General features: G+C 39.1%; 1 protein-coding gene across 1 annotated transcript in view; it reads right to left on the bottom strand.

Annotated features, from left to right (window-relative positions):
• MYCBP2 (MYC binding protein 2) overlaps positions 1 to 27,500 on the bottom strand; it is a gene marked incomplete in the record, with an annotated part of 1,460,675 nt that overhangs the window by 823,918 nt on the left and 609,257 nt on the right. The window contains 2 exon segments of the mRNA XM_053707907.1: positions 25,994 to 26,166; positions 26,683 to 26,836. Of these exon segments, the coding sequence (XP_053563882.1) occupies positions 25,994 to 26,166; positions 26,683 to 26,836 (327 nt within the window).

The raw sequence follows: 27,500 nt of genomic DNA, 5'->3' as shown, positions 1-27,500 counted from the left end.
GGACAACCTCTTAATAATAATCCATACACGAAAAAGCTCAAAGGATCTGGTCTGTTGGCAAAAGTATTTATTTATGACAAGAGCACCCGACCTGATAAGATTGTTTACTGAACATATCCTGTTTTACTTTTCACTGGGGTGTTAATCACTGTGTATTTACAAGAATACTATACATTGAGTTCTGCCTGAACATGGAACAGGAGCTAATCCCTGTAACAGAGGAGTCAATAGCAGGGGCCACGACTTTTCACTTCACTGATGAGGATGCCACAAACATTTTGTTTGGCTCATTACCATCTGCTCCCACTATGTAAAAAACGCTGTACATTTATACACATTTGATCAAATTAAAACAAAGGGAAAAGGATCTGATTTTACATGGTACCTACTTAGACTACTATTGTAAGGGTTTTATACCTAGAGGCTTCCGCATTCGCAATGTGCCTACACTGGGCAGGGCAAATCCCACTTTTTGTGATAAATGGTGTCAGATTCTTAATAAGTGCTCGATGGATCTCATTTTACTGGTGATTCAGGAGGTATCTAGGTTGTTATATTTAACTAAGCTAGAAATCCCACAATATGAACAGTTACACTTGAATAAATTGAAACTAGACACTAGCACTGAATGGTTGGATAAATTAAAAGAGGATATTAATAAGTATGAATCAGAGCTCATAGACTTTAAAAATAACAAAATGGAGATTGTTATCAGTGACTATAGGGATAAAATGGTGTACCGCTGGCTACAATCTGGCTAAGAGAGATTTTAATTCTAGAAAAAGACGCCCTCGCTATAACAGACCCCGTCACCTTACTACCATTGATAGTTCAGGTTCAGGCTCTGAGGGCGAGCAGATACCTTAAGCAACTGCTTCCATTATGGATATCCCTCAAGGAGTGCAAACTAGATAAAAAAAACAGGGTAGGCCGAGGGCCCACACCCGCCGGGGGGGGGGGGGGGGGTTCATACAGAAGACCCCCAAGACAGCAGAGGTTTTAAAGGATATTAACATTGTGGTCAATTTAAGCACTCACATTTTGACAACTATAGAACACAGGGTACTCAATAAGGGCCACTCTTTTATCCCGACTTGTAACACTGATGACTTTGGCCTCTTTGTGGACCAACAGAGATTCCAACGTCAACTGAGATTAAAATCATAATTTATGTAAGAACTTACCTGATAAATTCATTTCTTTCATATTAGCAAGAGTCCATGAGCTAGTGACGTATGGGATATACATTCCTACCAGGAGGGGCAAAGTTTCCCAAACCTTAAAATGCCTATAAATACACCCCTCACCACACCCACAAATCAGTTTAACGAATAGCCAAGAAGTGGGGTGATAAGAAAAAAAGTGCGAAAGCATATAAAATAAGGAATTGGAATAATTGTGCTTTATACAAAAAAAATCATAACCACCACAAAAAGGGTGGGCCTCATGGACTCTTGCTAATATGAAAGAAATTAATTTATCAGGTAAGTTCTTACATAAATTATGTTTTCTTTCATGTAATTAGCAAGAGTCCATGAGCTAGTGACGTATGGAATAATGACTACCCAAGATGTGGATCTTTCCACGCAAGAGTCACTAGAGATGGAGGGATAAAATAAACACAGCCAATTCCTGCTGAAAATAATCCACACCCAGAATAAAGTTTAATGAAAACATAAGCAGAAGATTCAAACTGAAACCGCTGCCTGAAGTACTTCTACCAAAAACTGCTTCAGAAGAAGAAAACACATCAAAATGGTAGAATTTAGTAAAAGTATGCAAAGAGGACCAAGTTGCTGCTTTGCAAATCTGATTAACCGAAGCTTCATTCCTAAACGCCAAGGAAGTAGAAACTGACCTAGTAGAATGAGCTGTAAACCTTTGAGGCGGAGTTTTACCCGACTCGACATAGGCATGATGAATTAAAGATTTCAACCAAGATGCCAAAGAAATGGCAGAAGCTTTCTGGCCTTTTCTAGAACCAGAAAAGATGAAAAATAGACTAAAAGTCTTTCAGAAAGACTTAGTAGCTTCAACATAATATTACAAAGCTCTAACAACATCCAAAGAATGCAATGATTTCTCCTTAGAATTCTTAGGATTAGGACATAATGAAGGAACCACAATTTCTCTACTAATGTTGTTAGAATACACAACCTTAGGAAAAAATTCAAAAGAAGTTTGCAACACCGCCTTATCCTGATGAAAAATCAGAAAAGGAGACTCACAAGAAAGAGCAGATAAATCAGAGACTCTTCTGGCAGAAGAGATGGCCAAAAGAAACAAAACTTTCCAAGAAAGAAGTTTAATGTCCAAATGAATGCATGGGTTCAAAAGGAGGAGCTAGAAGAGCCCCCAGAACCAAATTCAAACTCCAAGGAGGAGAAATTGACTGAATGACAGGTTTTATACGAACCAGGTCTTGTACAAAACAATGAATATCAGGAAGATTAGCAATCTTTCTGTGAAAAAGAACAGAAAGGGCAGAGATTTGTCCTGTCAAGGAACTTGCGGACAAACCTTTATCTAAACCATCCTGAAGAAACTGTAAAAAATTCTCGGAATTCTAAAAGAATGCCAGGAAAAATGATGAGAAGACACTAAGAAATATAAGTCTTCCAGACTCTATAATATAGCTCTCTGGATACAGATTTACGAGCCTGTAACATAGTATTAATCACAGAGTCAGAGAAACCTCTTTGACCAAGAATCAAGCGTTCAATCTCCATACCCATAAATTTAAAGATTTGAGATCCTGATGGAAAAAAAGGACCTTGCGACAGAAGGTCTGGTCTTAACGGAAGAGCCCACGGTTGGCAAGAGGCCATCCGAAAAAGAATCCGTCCATGCTGGAGCTACCAGCAGAACAAACGAGCATTCCTTCAGAATCTTGGAGATTACTCTTGGAAGAAGAACTAGAGGCGGAGAGATATAGGCAGGATGATACTTCCAAGGAAGTGATAATGCATTCACTGCCTCCGCCTGAGGATCCCGGGATCTGAACAGATACCTGGGAAGTTTCTTGTTTAGATGAGAAACCATCAGATCTATTTCTGGAAGTTCCCACATTTGAACAATCTGAAGAAATACCTCTGGGTGAAGAGACCATTCGCCCGGATACAACGTTTGACGACTGAGATAATCCGCTTCCCAATTGTCTATACCTGGGAAATGAACCGCAGAGATTAGACAGGAGCTGGATTCCGCCCAAACCAGAATTCAAGATACTTCTTTCATAGCCAGAGGACTGTGAGTCCCTCCTTGATGATTGATGTATGCCACAGTTGTGACATTGTCTGAAAACAAATGAACGACTCTCTCTTCAGAAGAGGCCAAGACTGAAGAGCTCTGAAAATTGCACGAAGTTCCAAAATATTGATCGGTAATCTCACCTCCTGAGATTCCCAAACCCCTTGTGCTGTCAGAGACCCCCACACAGCTCCCCAACCTGTAAGACTTGCATCTGTTGAAATTACAGTCCAGGTCGGAAGAACAAAAGAAGCCCCCTGAACTAAACGATGGTGATCTGTCCACCACGTCAGAGAGTGTCGTACAATCGGTTTTAAAGATATTAATTGAGATATCTTTGTGTAATCCCTGCACCATTGGTTCAGCATACAGAGCTGAAGAGGTTGCATGTGAAAATGAGCAAAGGAGATCGCGTCCGATGCAGCAGTCATAAGACCTAAAATTTCCATGCATAAGGCTACCAAAGGAATGATTGTGACTGAAGGTTTTGACAAGCTGATATCAATGTTAGACTTCTCTTGTCTGACAAAGACAGAGTCATAGACACTGAATCTATCTGGAAACCTAAAAAGGTTACCCTTGTCTGAGGAATCAATGAACTTTTGGTAAATTGATCCTCCAACCATGATCTTGAAGAAACAACACAAGTCGATTTGTATGAGATTCTGTTAAATGTGAAGACTGAGCAAGTACCAAGATATCGTCCAAATAAGGAAATACCAATACCCTGTTCTCTGAATACAGACAGAAGGGCACCGAGAACCTTTGTAAAAATTCTTGGAGCTGATGCTAGGCCAAACAGTAGAGCCACAAAACTGGTAATGCTTGTCTAAAAAAGAGAATCTCAGAAACTAAAAGTGATCTGGATGAATCGGAATATGCAGATATGCATCCTGTAAATCTATTGTAGACATATAATGCCCTTGCTGAACAAAAGGCAGGATAGTCCTTACAGTTACCATCTTGAATGTTGGTATCCTTACATAACGATTCAATATTGATAGATCCGGAACTGGTCTGAAGGAATTGACCTTCTTTGGTACAATGAAGAGATAGAATAAAACCCCAGCCCCTGTTCCAGAACTGGAACTGGCATAATTACTCCAGCCAACTCTACATCTAAAACACATTTCAGAAATGCTTGAGCCTTTGCTGGGTTTACTGGGACACGGGAAAGAAAAAAATCTCTTTGCAGGAGGCCTTAACTTGAAGCCAATTCTGTACCCTTCTGAAACAATGTTCTGAAAACAGAGATTGTGAACGGAATTGATCCAAATTTCTATGAAAAAAACGTAAGCTGCCCCATACCAGCTGAGCTGGAATGAGGGCCGCACCTTCATGGGGACTTAGGAGCTGGCTTTGGGTTTCTATAAGGCTTGGATATATTACAAAGTGAAGATGGTTTCCAAACTGATACCGCTCTTGAGGATGAAGGATCAGGCTTTTGTTCCTTGTTGTGATGAAAGGAACGAAAACGATTATTAGACCTAAATTTACCTCAGATTTTTTATCCTGATTATTAGACCTAAATTTACCTCAGATTTTTTATCATTCCAGTAACAGTTGAGATAAAAGAATCCAACTGAGAACCGAATAATTTATTACCCTGGAAAGAAAGGGATAGCAAAGTTGACTTAGAAGACATATCAGCATTCCAAGTTTTAAGCCATAAAGCTCTTCTAGCTAAAATAGTTAGAGACATATACCTGACATCAATTCTAATGATATCAAAGATGGCATCACAAATAAAATAATTAGCATGTTATAGAATAATAATGCTATGAGTATTATGATCTGTTACTTGTTGCGCTAAAGCTTCTAACCAAAAAGTTGAAGCTGCAGCAACATCCGCTAAAAATATAGCAGGAGTAGAGACAGCCCCATTAACCTTAGGGATTTTGTCCCAAACTCTAATCTGTCAGATGGCACAGGATATAATTGCTTAAAACGTTTTAAAAGGAGTAAATGAATTACCCAAATTATTCCATTCCCTGGAAATTACTTCAGAAATAGCATCAGGGACAGGAAACACTTCTGGAATAACTACAGGAGATTTAAAAACCTTATTTAAACGTTTAGTTTAAGTATCAAGAGGACCAGAATCCTCTATTTCTAATGCAATTAATACTTCTTTAAATAAAGAACGAATAAATTCCATCTTGAACAAATACAAAGATTTATCAGCATCAACCTCTGAGACAGAAACCTCTGAACCAGAAGAACCATTATCAGTATCAGAATGATGATGTTCATTTAAAAATTCATCTGAAAAAAGAGAAGTTTTAAAAGACTTTTATGTATACTAGAAGGAGAAATAACAGACATAGCCTTCTTAATGGATTTAGAAACAAAATCTCTTATGTTATCAGGAACACTCTGAAAATTAGATGTTGACGGAACAGCAACAGGTAATGTAACAGTACTAAAGGAAATTTTATCTACATTAACAAGTTTGTCATAACATTTAATACAAACAACAGCTGAAGGAACAGATACCAAAAGTGATACACTTAGCTTTGGTAGCTCCAGCACCGGGCAGCGATTTTCCTGAAGTATCTTCTGACTCAGTTGCAACGTGGAACATCTTGCGATATGTAATAGAAAAAACAACATATAAATCAAAATTGATCAAATTCCTTAAATGACAGTTTCAGGAATGGGAAAAAAATGCCAGTGAACAAGCTTCTAGCAACCAGAAGCAATAAATAATGAGACTTAAATAATGTGGAGACAAAAGTGACGCCCATATTTTTTTAGCGCCAAATAAGACACCCACATTATTTGGCGCCTAAATGCTTTTGGCGCCAAAAATGATGCCACATCCGGAACGCCGACACTTGACGCAAAAGAACGTCAAAAATGACGCAACTTCCGGCGACACGTATGACGCCGGAAACAGAAAAAAAAATTTTGTGCCAAAAAAGTCCGCGCCAAGAATGATGCAATAAAATGAAGCATTTTCAGCCCCCGCGAGCCTAACAGCCCACAGGGAAAAAAAGAGTCAAATTTTTTAAGGTAAGAAAAAATGAATGATTCAAATGCATTATCCCAAATATGAAACTGACTGTCTGAAAATAAGGAATGTTGAACATCCTGAGTCAAGGCAAATAAATGTTTGAATACATATATTTAGAACTTTATAAAAAAAAGTGCCCAACCATAGCTTAGAGTGTCACAGAAAATAAGACTTACTTACCCCAGGACACTCATCTACATGTTTGTAGAAAGCCAAACCAGTACTGAAACGAAAATCAGCAGAGGTAATGGTATATATATAAGAGTATATCGTCGATCTGAAAAGGGAGGTAAGAGATGAATCTCTACGACCGATAACAGAGAACCTATGAAATAGACCCCGTAGAAGGAGATCATTGCATTCAAATAGGCAATACTCTCCTCACATCCCTCTGACATTCACTGCACGCTGAGAGGAAAACCGGGCTCCAACCTGCTGCGAAGCGCATATCAACGTAGAATCTAGCACAAACTTACTTCACCACCTCCATAGGAGGCAAAGTTTGTAAAACTAATTTGTGGGTGTGGTGAGGGGTGTATTTATAGGCATTTTAAGGTTAGGGAAACTTTGCCCCTCCTGGTAGGAATGTATATCCCATACGTCACTAGCTCATGGACTCTTGCTAATTACATGAAAGAAAGAAAAATTTCAGTTTCAACAATCTGAGCCTGATATCTTTTGCAAAAAGTCAAAATATGATCCTGTCTCCCAGAATGCAAGCATTTGTACATATGCACGGTCAGTACATTCAGGGATGGAACAGTCGATCAAGGAGCACAGGAAAAGCATATTTAACAATCTGAGTGGTGGGGAGAGATCTGCTTTAAAATCACTAGCCGAGGACAGCACGATAATCATTAGGGAGGCCAATAAGGGTGGTGCCCTGGTCCTACTCAATTATAGTGACTATAAGATGGAGATTCTCAACCAATTGAGTGATATTTTGACCTATGCTCTACTCCCTGGTGATCCTACTTTGAACTTCAAGTCCAGGATTGACTTATCTACAGGAACAATGTGATTTGGGCACGTTAAGTGAGAATAACCTCAATTACCTAACTACCAACTACCCCAGAATTCCAATTCTATACATGTTGCCAAAACTTCATAAGAGCCTTTCCAGACCACCAGGAAGACCAATTGTGTCAGCTGTTGGGTCCTTCTACAACCTATTGCTAAGTTTGTGGATTACTTTTCACAACCTATGGTACGCAGTATGGATAGTTTTTTAAGGAACTCTACAATGCTTTTGGAACAAGTTACACAGATCCTGTGGAGAGAATGATTGGCTGGTGACTCTTGATGTCACCATCCTGTATACTGTTATACCCAACACGGATGGAATTTATGCTACTCGACAGCACTTGCTAAAATATCCCTCTGTGGGTCCTCCAGTGGAGGTTCTGATACACCTGCTGGAATTATGCTTGAGAACAAATTATTTCAAATTTGAAAATCATTTCTATTTGCAATTACAAGTGACTGCGATGGGGTCAAATGTGGCCCCCATTGTACGCTAACTTGTACATGGCTCTATTTGAGACAGAAATTACGGATTTGTTCAAAGACCAACGTATCAAATATTACAGACATTACATTGATGATCTGTTGTTGATTGGTAGTGGCTCACAACAGGAATTGATTCAATGGTACAATTTATTGAACAGCTCCAATCCTGCATTGAAGTTCAAAATACACTATTCAAAAGAATGGATTGAATTTCTATATGTATGCCTGTATAAAGAACAAAGTACTCTACAATCAACCCTTTTTAGGAAGGATACCGACAGGAATTCACTAATGGAATTTTCATCATGTCATCCACCGGCTCTGAAACGAGCATTGCCAAAATCACAATTACAAAGGGTCATCCGAATTAATTCACAAGAGGACAACAGGCAAGATCAACTCCTAGAGATGGAGAATAGGTTTATCCAGAGGGGATACCCTCCAACATTACTAAAAACACAGACCCGGGAACTATTGATTGGCCTGGATAATGAGCCAGCTATGGATACAGAGGAACGTATGACATTTGTGACAATTTATACAGCAGACAAAAAGTTGATTGATAAACATCTTATAGAGAATTGGCATATTATTGTGACTGACAAAGCTCTCCCTTTTGGTCGGCTGCTACCACCAAGAATAGGGTTCAGACGCTCAAGATCGTTGAGAGATATCCTGGTAAAAACTGACCCCCATATCCAGTTATAATAAGGGCACTTGGTTGAAAATTGAAAAGAAGGGGGTGTTCCGGTGCATTGGTTGTACCACCTGAAGTGCTTTGACTACTGGTCAATACTTTATGCATCCACAAAAAAAAGATAGAAGTTCTACCACAAACATAGAATGACATGCACGACTACCCATATCGTATATTTGTTACATTGTATTTGTGGCTTATTTTATGTGGGTAAGACGAGTGATGACCTCCGCACTCGAATGGCCAACCATCGTTCGTCCATCAGGTCAGCTCTTAAGAAGGGTTCATCCGATCAACCGGTGGCTCATCACTTTGTTGAGAAAAATCATACCGTCAAGGATTTAAGCTATACGATTACTAGGGGAGGGGATAGGCATACTTACTTGTTGAGGAAAGAAGCACGGTGGACATACGTTCTGAACACTCTGATCCCCAATGGCTTGAACACACTGCTTGATTGGCAGGTTTGCCTATAAACATAACACCCCTGGTGTTTGCATGGGGTTGTAATGTGCATTTGGCTACTGGCCGGTTAACAATATAGGATACATTGAGTATTGGCTTTGTTTATTTATTTTCTTGCTTCCTTTTTTTGCTTATATCTGCTCATTTGATTTAGTTCTGTTTGTTCTTGTGCAAATTATATGGATTTATATATAATATGTTATCCTTTTATGGATCAATTACATACTATGGGCGTATTTTCTATAATTGCAACTGTTGTTTATCGTGGTTGCTATGTCAATGGATCCATGATTGTATAACATGACGGCACAGTTCTGTAAAATGTATTTATTTTTGCTATCCTTGGCTGTTTTTGTTAAAAGTTTGTTAAAGGTTTCCTATGCTTTTCTTATGTTTTCTCTTTTTTCTCTATATTTATTAGTATTATCGTTATGGTTTGCTGTTGCCTTTCTATTCTCATTTTGGTTTATACTCCCCCTATGATATACAGTATGTGGCCTCCTATTTGTAATATATGATTTGCAAAGTACAGTCTGCATTTACATACTCTGATTTGTTTCGCCTAAACAATGTTGCCAGCTCCCAGTGTATATTTACATTTGGTCTTTGTTTTAATATAAAGGGGTGTGTTGGTTTTTCTATAATCCTATTGGCTGATAAGGGTTGGGGTGTTACGCAATGTGTTATGTATACGTTTCACGCTATTCACTTTGGTTAAGCATATTTGGTCTGTTCTTATGAGCTCTTTCGTGTATGGATTATTATTAAGAGGTTCTCCTCTGATGATCATATATATACACACACACACACATATATATACATACACACTAGTCGATAAGCCTGCCCAATTAATTATTTTTTAAACAACAGACGTAGAAACATATTTTGTAACTCTGCAGTTATATAAAAATGTAAGCTACAGGTGTAGCAATACTTTAATTTTAATGGACTACTATATTAAATATATCAAAAATATTTTCTATATAATAAACTACAGATATAGACACACTCTAATTGGACAAACTACTGTCCTAAATAAATAAAACATTTCTTCTCTTTAAATGAATTTATGTTATAATGTTACAGATATTGCAATACTTTATTTAGCAACGCTGCTTTTATATATATATATATATATATATATATATATATATATATATATATATATATATATATATATATATAGAATAATACATAATTTATGTAAGAACTTACCTGATAAATTCATTCCTTTCATATTGGCAAGAGTCCATGAGCTAGTGAAGTATGGGATATACAATCCTACCAGGAGGGGCAAAGTTTCCCAAACCTCAAAATGCCTATAAATACACCCCTCACCACACCCACAATTCAGGTTAACGAATAGCCAAGCAGTTGGGTGATAAAGAAAGGAATAGAAAGCATCAACAAAGGAAATTTGGAAATAATTGTGCGTTATACAAAAAATCATAACCACCATAAAAAGGGTGGGCCTCATGGACTCTTGCCAATATGAAAGAAATGAATTTATCAGGTAAGTTCTTACATAAATTATGTTTTCTTTCATGTAATTGGCAAGAGTCCATGAGCTAGTGACATATGGGATATCAAATACCCAAGATGTGGAACTCCACGCAAGAGTCACTAGAGAGGGAGGGATAAAAAATAAAATAAAGCCATTTTCCGCTGAAAAAAATAATCCACAACCCAAAGTATAAGTTTATTCTTTAGTGATAAGAAAAACTTAAAACATCAGCAGAAGAATCAAACTGAAACAACTGCCTGAAGAACTTTTCTACCAAAAACTGCTTCTGAAGAAGAAAATACATCAAAACGGTAGAATTTAGTAAATGTATGAAAGAAGACCAAGTTGCTGCATTGCAAATCTGATCAACAGAAGCTTCATTCTTAAAAGCCCACAAGTGGAGACTGACCTAGTAGAATGAGCTGTAATTCTCTGAGGCGGGAACTTACCTGACTCCAAATAAGCTTGACGAATCAAAAGCTTTAACCAAGAAGCCAAGGAAATAGCAGAAGCTTTCTGACCTTTCCTAGGACCAGAAAATAAAATGAATAGACTAGAAGTCTTTCTGAAATCTTTAGTAGCTTCAACATAATATTTCAAAGCTCTTACCACATCTAAAGAATGTAAGGATCTTTCCAAAGAATTCTTTGGATTAGGACACAAGGAAGGGACAACAATTTCTCTACTAATGTTGTTAGAATTCACAACCTTAGGTCAAAATTGAAAAGAAGTCTGCAAAACCGCCTTATCCTGATGAAAAATCAGAAAAGGAGATTCACTAGAAAGAGCAGATAGCTCAGAAACTCTTCTAGCAGAAGAAATAGCCAAAAGGAACAACACTTTCTAAGAAAATTTAATGTCCAAATAATGCATTGGCTCAAATGGAGGAGCCTGTAACACCTTCAAAACCAAATTGAGACTCCAAGGAGGAGAAATTGATTTAATGACAGGCTTAATTCGAACTAAAGCATGTACAAAACAGTGAATATCAGGAAGTTTAGCAATCTTTCTGTGGAATAAAACTGAAAGAGCAGAGATTTGTCCCTTCAAGGAACTTACATACAAACCTTTATCCAAAACATCCTGAAGAAACTGTAAAATTCTAGGAATTCTAAAAGAATGCCAAGAAAATTTATGAGAACACAATGAAATGTAAGTCTTCCAAACTCAATAGTAAATCTTCCTGGAAACAGATTTACGAGCTTGTAACATAGTATTAATCATTGAGTCAGAGAAACCTCTATGACTTAGTACTAAGCGTTCAATTTCAATACCTTCAAATTTAATGATTTGAGATCCTGATGGAAAAATGGACCTTGAGACAGTAGGTCTGGTCTTAACGGAAGTGGCCAAGGTTGGCAACTGGACATCGAACAAGATCTGCATACCAAAACCTGTGTGGCCATGCTGGAGCCACCGACAACACAAACAATTGTTCCATGATGATTTTGGAAATCCCTCTTGGAAGAAGAACTAGAGGCGGGAAGAAGTAAGCAGGATGATAATTCCATGGAGTGGTTAGCGCATCCACTGCTTCCGCCTGAACATCCCTGGACCTGGACAGGTATCTGGGAAGTTTCTTGTTTAGGTGAGAGGCCATCAGATATATCTCTGGAAGACCCCACAAATGAACAATTTGAGAAAACACATCTGGATAGAGAAACCACTCTCCTGGATGTAAAGTCTGACGACTGAGATAATCCGCTTCCCAATTGTCTACACCTGGGATATGCACCACAGAGATTAGACAGGAGCTGGATTCCGCCCAAGCAAGTATCCGAGATACTTATTTCATGGCTTGAGGACTGTGAGTCCCACCTTGATGATTGACATATGCCACAGTTGTGATATTGTCTGTCTGGAAGCAAATGAACGGTTCTCTCTTCAACAGAGGCTAAAACTGAAGAGCTCTGAAAATTACACGGAGTTTTAAAATATTGATTGGTAATCTCGCCTCTTGAGATTTCCAAACCCCTTGAGCAGTCAGAGATCCCCAAACAGCTCCCCAACCCGAAAGACTTGTATCTGTAGTTATCACAGTCCAGGTTGGTCGAACAAAAGAAGCCCCTTGAACTAAACGGTGATTTAACCACCACGTCAGAGAGCGTCGTACATTGGGATTTAAGGATATTAATTGTGATATCTTTGTATAATCCCTGCACCATTGATTCAGCATACAAAGCTGGAGAGGTCTCATGTGAAAATGAGCAAAAGGAATCGCGTCCGATGCTGCAGTCATGAGGCCTAAAACTTCCATGCCGACAGGCTGCAACCAATTTCAAGTGTCTCTTTTCTGTTAGAGACAGAGTCATGGACACTGAATCTATCTGGAAACCTAAAAAGGTGACCCTTGTCTGAGGAATCAAAGAACTTTTTGGTAAATTGATCATCCAACCATGTTTTTGAAGAAACAACAGTAGTTGATTTGTGTGAGATTCTGCAGAACGTAAAGACTGTAGGGCACCTAGAACCTTTGAAAAGATTATTAGAGCTGTTGCTAGGCCAAATGGAAGAGCAACAAATTGGTAATGCCTGTCTAGAAAAGAGAATCTCAGGAACTGATAATGTTCTGGATGAATCGGAATATGAAGATATGCATCCTGCAGGTCTATTGTAGACATATAATGTCCTTGCTGAACAAAAGGCAGAATAGTCCTTATAGTCACCATCTTGAAAGTTGGTACTCTTACATAACGATTCAAAATTTTCAGATCCAAAACTGGCCTGAATTAATTTTCCTTCTTTGGGACAATGAATAGATTTGAATAAAACCCCAGACCTTGTTCCTGAAAAGGAACTGGCATGATTACCCCTGAGGACTCCAGGTCTGAAACACACTTCAGGAAAGCCTGAGCTTTTACTGGATTTGCTGGGATACGCAAGAGAAAAAATCTTCTCACAGGAGGTCTTACTCTGAATCCTATTCGATACCCTTGAGAGACAATGCTCTGAATCCATTGATTTTGGACAGAATTTATCCAAAAATCCTTGAAAAACCTTAATCTGCCCCCCACCAGCTGAGCTGGAATGAGGGCTGAGCTGGAATGAGGGCCGCACCTTCATGCGGATTTAGGGGCTGACTTTGGTTTCTTAAATGGATTGGATGTATTCCAATTTGAGGAAGGCTTCCAATTGGAAACAGATTCATCGGGGGAAGGATTAGATTTTTGTTCCTTATTCTGACGAAAGGAACGAAAACGGTTAGAAGCCTTAGATTTACCCTTAGGTTTTTTATCCTGAGGCAGAAAAACTTCCTTTCCCCCAGTAATAGTTGAAATAATAGAATCCAGCTGAGAACCAAATAAATTATTACCTTGGAAAGAGATAGTAATCTAGACTTAGATGTCATATCAGCATTCCAAGATTCAAGCCACAAAGCTCTTCTAGCTAAAATAGCTAAAGACATGGATCTAACATCAATTTTGATAATATCAAAAATGGCATCACAAATAAAATGATTAGCATTCTGCAGTAAGTGAATAATGCTAGATACATCAGAATCCAATTCTTGTTGTGCTAAATTCTCCAACCAGAAAGTTGATGCAGCCACAACATCAGCCAAAGAAATTGCACGTCTGAGAAGATGACCTGAATATAAATAGGCTTTCCTTAGATAAGATTCAAGATTCCTATCTAAAGGATCCTTAAAGGAAGTACTATTTTCCATAGGAATAGTGGTACATTTAGCAAGAGTAGAAATAGCCCCATAAACTTCAGGGATTTTTTTCCCAAAACTCTATAGAATTTGCTGGTAAAGGATACAATTTTTTAAACCTTGAAGAAAGAATAAAAGAAGTATCTGGCTTATTCCATTCCTTAGAAATCATATCAGAAATAGCCTCAGGAATAAGAAAAAACCCCTGGAGAAACCACAGGAGGTTTAAAAACAGCATTTAAACGTATATTAGACTGAACGTCAAGAGGACTGGTTACCTCAATATCCAAAGTAATTAACACTTCTTTTAATAAAGAACGCATATACTCTATTTTAAATAAATAAGTAGATTTGTCAGTGTCAATGTCTGAGGAAGGATCTTCTGTATCAGATAGATCCTCATCAGAAGAGGATAAATTATTATGTTGTTGGTCATTTGAAATTTCATCAACTAAATGAGAAGTTTTAAAAGACCTTTTACGTTTATTAGAAGGTGGAAATGCAGACAAAGCCTTCTGAATAGAATCAGTAACAAATTCTTTCAAATTCAAGGGTATATCATGTACATTAGAAGTTGAAGGAACTGCAGCTGGTACTACTACTACTGATGGACACACTATCTGCATCTAAAAGTTTATCATGACAACTATTACAAATGACATTCGGAGAAATAATTCCCACAATCTTACAACAAATGCACTTAGCTTTGATAGAACCGATGTCAGGCAGCAAAGTTCCAGCAGATACTTCTGAGGCAGAATCAGATTGAGACATCTTGCAAAATGTAAAATAAAAAACAACATATAAAGCAAAATTATCTATTTCCTTATATGACAGTTTCAGGAATGGGAAAAAATGCAAATAGCATAGCCCTCTGAAAGAGAAAAAGGCAAGAGGCTAACATCAATGGGGTATTAAAATAATGAAAAAGTTTGGCGCCAAGTATGACGCACAGCGTAACTGAAAATTTTTTGGCGCCAACAATAACCGGAAATGACACATTCACATCACTAATGACGCAACCGTATGTAAGGCTTCGGCGTCAACTACGATGCCGGAAATGATGAAGTTGCGTCAGACGTATTTTTTGCGCCAAAAAAATTACGCAATAGTCTTGCATTTGGCGCACCCGCGGCCCTAATACCGCCTGCAATTTGCAAGAAAAAAGTAGTCAATTAAAAAAAAAAAAAAAGACTAAACCACAGGTAAGAAAAAAAATTCTTAAAATGTTTATTTTCCCCAAATATGAAACTGACAGTCTGCAGAAGGAAATACATGAACCTGACTCATGGCAAATATAAGTACAATACATATATTTAGAACTTTATATAAATGCATGAAGTGCCAAACCATAGCTGGGGTGCCTTAAGTAACAAAAAAACATACTTACCAAAAGACACCCATCCACATATAGCAGATAGCCAAACCAGTACTGAAACAGTTATCAGTAGAGGTAATGGTAAATTGAGAGTATATCGTCGATCTGAAAAGGGAGGTAGGAGATGAATCTCTACGACCGATAACAGAGAACTTATTAAATAGACCCCCGTTAGGGAAATCAAATCTCTTCACGTCCCTCTGACATTCGCTGTACTCTGAGAGGAATCGGGCTTCAACAATGCTGAGAAGCGCATATCAACGTAGAAATCTTAGCACAAACTTACTTCACCACCTCCATAGGAGGCAAAGTTTGTAAAACTTAATTGTGGGTGTGGTGTATTTATAGGCATTTTGAGGTTTGGGAAACTTTGCCCCTCCTGGTAGGATTGTATATCCCATACATCACTAGCTCATGGACTTTTGCCAATTACATGAAAGAAAGGATTGTTCCTCCGCTGAAGGAGGTTTAGAAACTGAAGTTTCCTACTCAGAAAGTTCACCCTCTGTCTCCCTTCTTAGACTTTAGAACAGTGCTTAGGCAAATGGAACAAAATTGAGCAGGCGGGCAAACTACGGCCTCCTCACAATATAAAGAGGAATTATTAATCAGTACAGAAGGAGCGGAAGCTTCTAATGCAATATCAGAGTCCTCCAAAGCCAAGTATATATCCACAAAAAAATGCTTTTATTAAAAAAACAGAACCTTTATATTCCCAATGGCTAGGGGACTCACCACCTCCAACACCCAGACAGCTACAGTGAAAACTGTCCGCAGCAGGATCGTAGGAAAATTAAAAGACTGCACCCGGTCACGTGGTACGTAGGACAGGACTTCCCCTGCTATGAAACAGGCGCTAAGCTATTAGCTGCGCAACACTCAAATACGATAGTGAAACCCGTTTGTTCCAAGCCAAAAGCACACAGTCTATGATCACAAAAAAACTCTCATATTAAAGCAGTTATAAATGACCCCTAGCTGTTCAAATAATCTCCATAAAGGAGATATTAACCCTTGATCCTATCGAGGCATAAAGGAGCCACACTGTGACCCTGTATAGCAAAAGTGTATATATAAAACGGTCTTACCCTCCAGGTTCCATGCTGTGGAACAGGCACAGTCTCTCAAGTGTGACAGTCTTGCAGTGACGCTCTGACATGGACTTGAGTGTGTAACAGCAAGCAATGAAACTCGTCAACACTGATTGCTCAGGAGCTGTTAGGCAACAGTCTGGATGGGTTCGCAGAAAAACTTTTACTGCATCTCCAGACTATAACTTTTATCAAAACTCTCACTGAGAGGTTGACATGATTACTTAAAACTTCAGTCCTTTCTTGAAGGGAACATACCCATTACTATTCTAAATCTTATTACACTTCTCTGACATCTCCTATAGTGACGAAAGGCAACGAATGACTGGGGGTAGGGGAAGCGGGAGGGATATTTAAGCCTTTGACTGGGGTGTCTTTGCCTCCTCCTGGTGGCCAGGTGTTGTATTTCCCAACATTAAGGATTGAAGTTGTGCACTCTCCCTGCTTTATGGAAGGAAAAGTATGCACGTGAAAAATTATGAGATTATCAACATATTAAAACTTTAAAAGTCAGTCTCTCTCAGTATATATATATATATATATATATATATATATATATATATATATATATATATATATATATATATATATATATATATATATAATTTGTGCTCATATGTTTACATACCCTGGCAGAATTTATGATTTGTTGGCCATTTTTCAGAGATGATGAATGATAACACATGGTTAGTGTTTGGCTGAAGCCATTTATTATCAATCAACTGTGTTTATTCTTTTTAAATCATAATGACAACAGAAACTACCCAAATGACCCTGATCAAAAGTTTATATACCCTGGTGATTTTGGCCTGATAACATGTACACAAGTTGACACAAAGGGGTTTGAATGGCTATTAAAGGTAACCATTCTTACCTGTGATCTGTTTTCTTGTAATTAGAGTGTGTGTATAAAAGGTCAATGAGTTTTTGGACTCCTGACAGACCCTTGCATCTTTCATCCAGTGCTGCACTGACGATTCTGAGTCTTAGGGAAAGCAAAATAATTGTCAAAGGATCTGTGGGAAAAGGTAGTTGAACTGTATAAAACAGGAAAGGGATAAAAAAAAAAAAAAAAGATATCCAAGGAATCGAGAATGCAAATCAACAGTGTTCAAACTCTAATAAAGAAGTAGAAAATGAGGGGTTCTGTTGAAACCAAACCACGGTCAGGTTGACCAACTAAAATTTCAGCCACAACTGCCAGTCCAATTGTTCGGGATACAAAGACAAACCCACAAATAACTTTAGGTGAAAACATAATTTATGCTTACCTGATAAATGTATTTCTCTTGTGGTGTATCCAGTCCACGGATCATCCATTACTTGTGGGATATTCTCCTTCCCAACAGGAAGTTGCAAGAGGATTACCCACAGCAGAGCTGCTATATAGCTCCTCCCCTAACTGCCATATCCAGTCATTAGACCGAAAACAAGCAGAGAAAGGAGAAACCCGAGGGTGCAGTGGTGACTGTAGTTTAAAATTAAAAAAATACCTGCCTTAAAATGACAGGGCGGCCCGTGGACTGGATACACCACAAGAGAAATAAATTTATCAGGTAAGCATAAATTATGTTTTCTCTTGTTAAGTCTATCCAGTCCACGGATCATCCATTACTTGTGGGATACCAATACCAAAGCTAAAGTACACGGATGAAGGGAGGGACAAGGCAGGTACTTAAACGGAAGGTACCACTGCCTGTAAAACCTCTCTCCCAAAAATAGCCTCCGAAGAAGCAAAAGTATCAAATTTGTAGAATTTTGAAAAAGTATGAAGCGAAGACCAAGTCGCCGCCTTGCAAATCTGTTCAACAGAAGCCTCATTTTTAAAGGCCCATGTGGAAGCCACAGCTCTAGTAGAATGAGCTGTAATCCTATCTGGAGGCTGCTGGCCAGCAGTCTCATAGGCTAAGCGGATTATGCTTCTTAGCCAAAAATAAAGAGAGGTTGCCGAAGCCTTTTGACCTCTCCTCTGTCCAGAGTAGACAACAAACAAAGCAGATATTTGACGAAAATCTTTAGTAGCTTGTAAGTAAAACTTTAAAGCACGAACCACGTCCAGATTGTGTAATAGACGTTCCTTCTTTGAAGAAGGATTAGGACACAAAGACGGAACAACAATCTCTTGATTGATATTCTTATTAGATACCACCTTAGGTAAAAACCCAGGTTTGGTACGCAGAACTACCTTATCTGCATGGAAGATCAGATAAAGAGAATCACATTGTAAGGCAGATAATTCGGAAACTCTAAGAGCCGAGGAAATAGCTACCAAAAAAAGAACTTTCCAAGATAAAAGTTTGATATCTATGGAATGAAGAGGTTCAAACGGAACCCCCTGAAGAACTTTAAGAATCAAATTTAAGCTCCAAGGTGGAGCAACAGGTTTAAACACAGGCTTGATTCTAACTAAAGCCTGACAAAATGCCTGAACGTCTGGAACATCCGCCAGACGCTTGTGCAAAAGAATAGACAGCGCAGAAATCTGTCCCTTTAAGGAACTAGCTGACAATCCTTTCTCCAATCCTTCTTGGAGAAAAGATAATATCCTGGGAATCCTGACCTTACTCCATGAGTAGCCCTTGGATTCACACCAATAAAGATATTTACGCCATATCTTATGATAGATTTTCCTGGTGACAGGCTTTCATGCCTGAATTAAGGTATCAATGACTGACTCGGAGAAACCACGCTTTGATAAAATCAAGCGTTCAATCTCCAGGCAGTCAGCCTCAGAGAAATTAGATTTGGATGGTTGAAAGGACCTTGAAGTAGAAGGTCCTGTCTCAGCGGCAGAGTCCATGGTGGAAAGGATGACATGTCCACCAGATCTGCAAACCAAGTCCTGCGTGGCCACGCAGGCGCTATCAAGATCACCGATGCTCTCTCCTGCTTGATTTTGGCAATCAGATGAGGGAGCAGAGGAAACGGTGGAAACACATAAGCCAGGTTGAAGGACCAAGGCGCTGCTACAGCATCTATCAGCGTTGCCTTGGGGTCCCTGGACCTGGATCTGTAACAAGGAAGCTTGGCGTTCTGACGAGACGCCAAGAGATCCAGTTCTGGTTTGCCCCAACGATGAATCAATTGTGCAAACACCTCCGGATGGAGCTCCCACTCCCCCGGATGAAAAGTCTGTCGACTTAGAAAATCCGTCTCCCAGTTCTCTACACCTGGGATATGGATAGCTGATAGGTGGCAAGAGTGAGTCTCTGCCCAGCGAATTATTTTTAAGACTTCTAACATCGCTAGGGAACTCCTTGTTCCCCCTTGATGGTTGATGTAAGCCACAGTCGTGATGTTGTCCGACTGAAATCTGATGAACCTCATTATCGCTAGCTGAGGCCAAGCCTGAAGAGCATTAAATATCGCTCTTAGTTCCAGAATGTTTATTGGAAGGAGTGTCTCCTCCTGAGTCCACGATCCCTGAGCCTTCAGGGAGTTCCAGACTGCCCCCCAGCCTAGAAGGCTGGCATCTGTCGTTACAATTGTCCAATCTGGCCTGCGAAAGGTCATTCCCTTGGACAGATGGACCCGAGATAGCCACCAGAGAAGAGAATCACTGGTCTCTTGATCCAGATTAAGTAGAGGGGACAAATCTGTGTAATCCCCATTCCACTGACTGAGCATGCATAGTTGCAGCGGTCTGAGATGTATGCGTGCAAACGGCACTATGTCCATTGCCGCCACCATTAAGCCGATTACTTCCATGCACTGAGCCACCGAAGGGCGAGGAATGGAATAAAGAACACGGCAGGAATTTAGAAGTTTTGATAACCTGGACTCTGTCAGGTAAATTTTCATTTCTACAGAATCAGAGTCTCTAGGAAGGAAACTCTTGTGAGGGGGGATAGAGAACTATTTTCCTCGTTCACCTTCCACCCATGCAACCTCAGAAATGCCAACACTATGTCCGTATGAGACTTGGCAATTTGGAAGTTTGACGCCTGAATCAGGATGTCGTCTAAATAAGGGGCCACTGCTATGCCCCGAGGCCTTAGGACCGCAAGAAGCGACCCCAGAACCTTCGTAAAAATTCTTGGGGCTGTAGCTAACCCAAAGGGAAGAGCTACAAACTGGTAATGCCTGTCTAGGAAGGCAAACCTGAGAAACCGATGATGATCTTTGTGTATCGGAATGTGAAGATAAGCATCCTTTAAATCCACTGTAGTCATATATTGACCCTCCTGGATCATAGGTAGGATGGTACGAATAGTCTCCATCTTGAATGATGGAACTCTGAGGAATTTGTTTAAGATCTTTAGATCCAAAATTGGTCTGAAGGTTCCCTCTTTTTTGGGAACAACAAACAGATTTGAGTAAAATCCCTGTCCCTGTTCCTCCTTTGGAACTGGATGGATCACTCCCATAACGAGGAGGTCTTGTACACAGTGTAAGAATGCCTCTCTCTTTATCTGGTTTGCAGATAATTGTGAAAGGTGAAATCTCCCTTTTGGGGGGGAAGCCTTGAAGTCCAGAAGATATCCCTGGGATATAATTTCCAACGCCCAGGGATCCTGGACATCTCTTGCCCACGCCTGGGTGAAGAGCGAAAGTCTGCCCCCTACTAGATCCGTTACCGGATAGGGGGCCGTTCCTTCATGCTGTCTTAGAGGCAGCAGCAGGCTTTTTGGCCTGCTTACCTTTGTTCCAGGTCTGGTTAGGTCTCCAGACCGTCTTGGACTGAGCAAAAGTTCCCTCTTGTTTTGTATTAGAGGAAGTTGATGCCGCACTTGCCTTGAAGTTTCGAAAGGCACGAAAATTAGACTGTTTGGCCCTTGATTTGGACCTATCCTGAGGAAGGGCATGACCTTTTCCTCCAGTGATATCAGCAATAATCTCCTTCAAACCAGGCCCGAATAGGGTCTGCCCCTTGAAGGGAATGTTAAGCAGCTTAGTAACGTCAGCTGACCATGATTTAAGCCATAGCGCTCTGCGCGCCTGGATAGCAAAACCAGAATTCTTAGCCGTTAGTTTAGTCAAATGAACAATGGCATCCGAAACAAAAGAATTGGCTAGCTTAAGTGCTCTAAGCTTGTCAAGTATGTCATCCAATGGAGTCACTACCTGTAAAGCCTCTTCCAGAGACTCAAACCAGAACGCTGCAGCAGCAGTGACAGGAGCAATGCATGTAAGGGGCTGTAGGATAAAACCTTGTTGAATAAACATTTTCTTAAGGTAACCCTCTAACTTTTTATCCATTGGATCTAAGAAAGCACAACTGTCCTCGACAGGGATAGTAGTACGCATTGCTAGAGTAGAAACTGCTCCCTCCACCTTAGGAACTGTCTGCCATAAGTCCCGTGTGGTGGCGTCTATTGGAAACATTTTTCTAAAAATAGGAGAGGGAGAGAGCAGCACACCTGGTCTATCCCATTCCTTAGTAATAATTTCTGTAAATTTTTTAGGTATTGGAAAAACATCAGTGCACACCGGCACTGCATAGTATTTATCCAGTCTACACAATTTCTCTGGCACTGCAATTGTATCACAGTCATTCAGAGCAGCTAAAACCTCCCTGAGTAACACGCGGAGGTGTTCAAGCTTAAATTTAAATGTAGAGATATCAGAATCAGGTTGCATCATCTTCCCCGAGTCAGAAACATCACCCACAGAAAGAAGCTCTCCTTCCTCAGCTTCTGCATATTGTGAGGCAGTATCAGACATAGCTCTTAAAGCATCAGTATGCTCTGCATTTCGTCTAACTCCAGAGCTATCTCGCCTTCCTCTAAATTCAGGTAGTCTGGCTAATACCGCTGACAGTGTATTATCCATGACTGCCGCCATGTCTTGTAAAGTAAACGCTATGGGCGCCCTAGATGTACTTGGCGCCATTTGAGCGGGAGTCCCTTGAGCGGGAGTCAAAGGATCTGACACGTGGGGAGAGTTAGTCGGCATAACTTCCCCCTCGTCAGATTCCTCTGGTGATAAATTTTTTAAAGACAGAATATGATCTTTATTGCTTAAAGTGAAATCAGTACATTTGGTACACATTCTAAGAGGGGGTTCCACCATGGCTTTTAAACATAATGAACAAGGAGTTTCCTCTATGTCAGACATGTTTGTACAGACTAGCAATGAGACTAGCAAGCTTGGAAAACACTTTAAATCAAGTTAACAAGCAAATATAAGAAACGGTACTGTGCCTTTAAGAGAAACAAATCTTGTCAGAATTTGAAAAACAGTGAAAAAAGGCAGTAAATCAAACTAAATTTTTACAGTGTGTATAGTAAGCTAACAGAGCATTGCAACCACTTGCAAATGGATAATTAACCCCTTAGTTCAAAAAACGGATCAAAAAAACGATATAGACGTTTTTTAACAGTCACACCAAACTGCCACAGCCTTGCTGTGGGCCTACCTTCCCCAACAAACGATTTTGGAAAGCCTAAGAGCCCTTTAGAGATGTCCTATAGCATTCAGGGGACTCCTGGAGGAAGCTGGATGTCTCAGTCTGTAAAAGTTACTGCGCAAAAAAGCGCTAAATTAAGCCCTTCCCACTCATAGTAACACAGTGGAAAGCCTCAGGAAACTGTTTCTAGGCAAATTTAAGCCAGCCATGTGGAAAAAACTAGGCCCCAATAAAGTTTTATCACCAAAGTATATATAAAAACGTTTAAACATGCCAGCAAACGTTTTATATTGTAAATATAAAAGAGTATTACCTCAGAAAGTAAGCATGATACCAGTCGCTATTAAATCACTGTATTCAGGCTTACCTTACATAAATTTGGTATCAGCAGCATTTTCTAGCATTCACATCTAGAAAAAATCTTAACTGCACATACCTCATAGCAGGATAACCTGCACACCATTCACCCGCTGAAGTTACCTTTCTCTTCAGTCATGTGAACAGCAATGGACCTTAGTTACAACCTGCTAAGATCATAGAAATCACAGGCAGATTCTTCTATTTTTCTGCCTGGGACAAAATAGTACAACTCCGGTGCCATTTAAAAATAACAAACTTTTGATTGAAGCAAGATAACAGCTACATTTCACCACTTTCCTCTTACCACCTCCATGCTTGTTGAGAGTTGCAAGAGAATGACTGGGTATGGCAGTTAGGGGAGGAGCTATATAGCAGCTCTGCTGTGGGTGATCCTCTTGCAACTTCCTGTTGGGAAGGAGAATATCCCACAAGTAATGGATGATCCGTGGACTGGATACACCTTACAAGAGAAATACAGGACTCTCTGAAAACATGTGGTGTAGCTGTTTCTAGATTCACAATAAGGAGGCACTTGAAGAAAGATGAGCTGCATGGTCGAGTGGCCAGAAGAAAGCTATTACTACGCAAATGCCACAAAGTATTCCACTTATAATACGCCAATCAGCACAGAGACAAGCCTCAAACCTTCTAGCAGAAAGTCATTTGGAATGATGAGACCAAAATTTAGCTTATTGGCCACAGCCATAAACGCTACATTTGGAGAAGAGTCAACAAGGCCTATGATGAAAGGTACACCATTGCTACTGTGAAACACGGAGGTGGATCGCTGATGTTTTGAGGATGTGTGAGCTACAAAGGCACAGGATATTTGGTCAGAATTGATGCCAAGATTAATGCAGTATGTTATCAAACAGAACTCCTCATTTTTCACTTCTTGATTAGAGTTTGAACACTGCTGATTTGCATTCTCAATTCCTTGGGTATCTTTTTATATCTCTTTCCTGTTTTATACAGTTCAACTACCTTTTCCCACAGATCCTTTGACAATTCTTTTGCATTCCCCATGACTCAGAATCCAGAAACGTCAGTACAGCACTGGATGAAAGATGCAAGGGTCTGTCAGGAGTCCAGAAACTCATTGACCTTTTATACACACACACAAATTACAAGCAAACAGATCACGGGTGAGGATGGTTACCTTTAATAGCCATAAAACCCCCTTTATGCCAACTTGTGTGCATGTTATCAGGCCAAAATCACCAGGGTATATAAACTTTTGATCAGGGTCATTTGGGTAGTTTCTGTTGTCATTATGATTTAAAAAGAGTAAACACAGTTAAATTATGATAAATGCCTTCAGTCAAACACTAACCATGAGTGAAAGAAAAGTTTTTGTGTTATCATTCATATTCTCTAAAAAATGGCCAAGAAATCAAATTCTGCCAGGGTATGTAAACTTATGAGCACAACTGTATATAGTGATAGCCAAAATGGTTGATAGAGTGCCATGTAAATAACAATATAGCACTTACCCAAAGGCTCTACTACTAAAGGAAACCAGTAGGAAGCCAAGACCAGTGATGAAACATAACAGCAGAGAAACTGGAAGGGGAGTATACCGATGAACCAACAGGCAGAGGCAAAGGACAAGTCCCTGAGGTACTGGTGAGGTGGGAAGGGTTTGGGAATCTTTGCCTCCTCCTTGTGATAGGGGAAGAGTAATTCCCAGGATAAATGGATAGCAGACTCTAACTACTTGTATGAAAAATATTAATTTAAAAGATTGGATTTCAGAATAAGTTTGGAATTACAGATTTGGGGATTTGTATCTGTATTTCATCTGAACCACGAAAGGTTTATTTTGATTTTCACCTCCCTTATGTTTTTCATTTTTCAAATATTTTAAAGGACCAGTAAATACAGTAGATTTGCTTAATCAACAAATGCATTATAACAAGACAATGCAATAGCACTTAGTCTGAACTTCAAATGATAAGTAAATTTTTTGGACAAATTTCAAAGTTATGTCTATTTCCACTCCACCTGTAATACTTGAAAGTCATCAGCCAATCACAAATGCAAATATGTATATTCTGTAAATTCTTGCACATGGTCAGTAGGAGCTAGTGACTCAAAAAGTGTAAATATAAAAAGACAATGCACATTTTGTGAATGGATGTAAATTGGAAAGCTGTTTAAAATTGCATGCTCTATCCGAATTATGAAAATAATTTTGACTTAAAGGAATAGTCTAGTCAAAATTAAACTTTCATTATTCAGAGAGCACATACACTTTTAAGCAACTTTCTAATTTACGCTTATAATCAATTTTTCTTCGTTCTCTTGGTATTTTTATTTTAAAAAGCTGGAATGTAAGCTTAGAAGCCAGACCATTTATGGTTAAGCACCTAGGTAGAGCTTACTGATTGAATGGCTACATTTAGACACCAATCAGCAAGCGCTACCCAGGTTCTGAACCAAAAATGGGCCAGCTACTATGCTTACATTCTTGCTTTTTCAAATGAAGATATCAAGAGAATGAAGAAAATTGATGAGTAAAGTAGAAAATTGCTTAAAATAGCATGCTCTATTGGAATCATGAAAGTTTAATTTTGACTATACTATCCATTTAAGACCAAATATGATTTGTAATCTTATCAAAAAATGGAAGAAGAAAAACGTTTTATTTAATTCTATTTTTCCTAAGAAAACTGAAAACCCTTAAATATAACAGGTCATTAAGGATGATATATACCTACCTAGAATGTGCAAGGCTGCATGTGATCGAGTAGTGACTGCTTTTTGGCCTGTTGGTAAAGCTAGCTCCGGGCTAAGAATGCTGCATCTCAGCTGCATATCTGGAGCAGAAGGAAGCCTGGAGTCTGCTATCACTGCATTATAACACCACAGCTCTCTCGTGCTTGCCTGAAATCTTGAAAACAATCCAAGTGATTATTTTTTAAATCAAAGAACGAATACATTTACTCTGTTATAAAACAAGATGTTAAAGGGACACTGAACCCAAAGTTGTTTTTTTTTCGTGATTCAGATAGAGCATGCAATTTTAAGCAACTTTCTAATTTACTCCTAATATTAATTTTTCTTCGTTCTCTTGCTATCTTTATTTGAAAAAGAAGGCATCTAAGCTTCAGAACTCTGGACAGCACTTTTTTATTGGTGGATGAATTTATCTGCCAATCAGCAAGGACAACCCAGGTTGGGACGGCATCTAAACTTACATTCTTGCATTTCAAATAAAGATACCAAGAGAATTTGATAATAGGAGTAAATTAGAAAGTTGCTTAAAATTTCATGCTGAATCACAAAAGAAAAAATTTGGGTTTAGTGTCCCTTTAAATGTATACCTTTTATACATATATGCTAAATGGCAAGTGAGAAGCATTTATATCACAAGAATAGAGAGAAAAAAAGAATAGAAACAAGATACCTCCAAATAACATCATGCACAGGGTCTAGGCAAACTCCAAATCCTTGCAAATCTTCTTGCTCAGAATCATTAAACGTAGCACAACTCCCATCGACTTTATTGATTAGAAGACATTTAAATGGCGGAGGTTCCGACATGGAGGCTGGTACCAGACCTGTAAAATTGTATATAAAATATTCAGAACATATAATATAAGGCATCCACAAAGCAGTACTTAACTCATCTCACATTGAATAATTGTCTGTAAAAAAATATTATAAATTGATTCGAACAGTATAAATGCTATTTACAATGTGAAATAAAGTTAAATATCAATAATGTTTAGAAGAGAAAAAAAAACATAATTTATGCTTACCTGATACATTTATTTCTCTTGTAGTGTGTTCAGTCCACGGGTCATCCATTACTTATGGGATATATTCTCCTTCCCAACAGGAAGTTGCAAGAGGATCACCCAAGCAGAGCTGCTATATAGCTCCTCCCCTCACATGTCATATCCAGTCATTCGACCGAAACAAGATGAGAAAGGAGAAACTATAAGGTGCAGTGGTGACTGGAGTTATAATTTTAAAATTTAGAACCTGCCTGAAAAAGACAGGGCGGGCCGTGGACTGAACACACTACAAGAGAAATAAATTTATCAGGTAAGCATAAATTAGGTTTTCTCTTGTTAAGTGTGTTCAGTCCACGGGTCATCCATTACTTATGGGATACCAATACCAAAGCTAAGTACACGAATGATGGGAGGGACAAGGCAGGAACATTAAACAGAAGGAACCACTGCCTGTAGAACCTTTCTCCCAAAACCAGCCTCCTGT

The sequence above is a fragment of the Bombina bombina genome, chromosome 3 (genome assembly GCF_027579735.1).
Source record: "Bombina bombina isolate aBomBom1 chromosome 3, aBomBom1.pri, whole genome shotgun sequence".
In the NCBI taxonomy this organism is placed as follows: Eukaryota; Metazoa; Chordata; class Amphibia; order Anura; family Bombinatoridae; genus Bombina; species Bombina bombina.
This window is presented reverse-complemented; position numbering and strand designations above follow the sequence as displayed.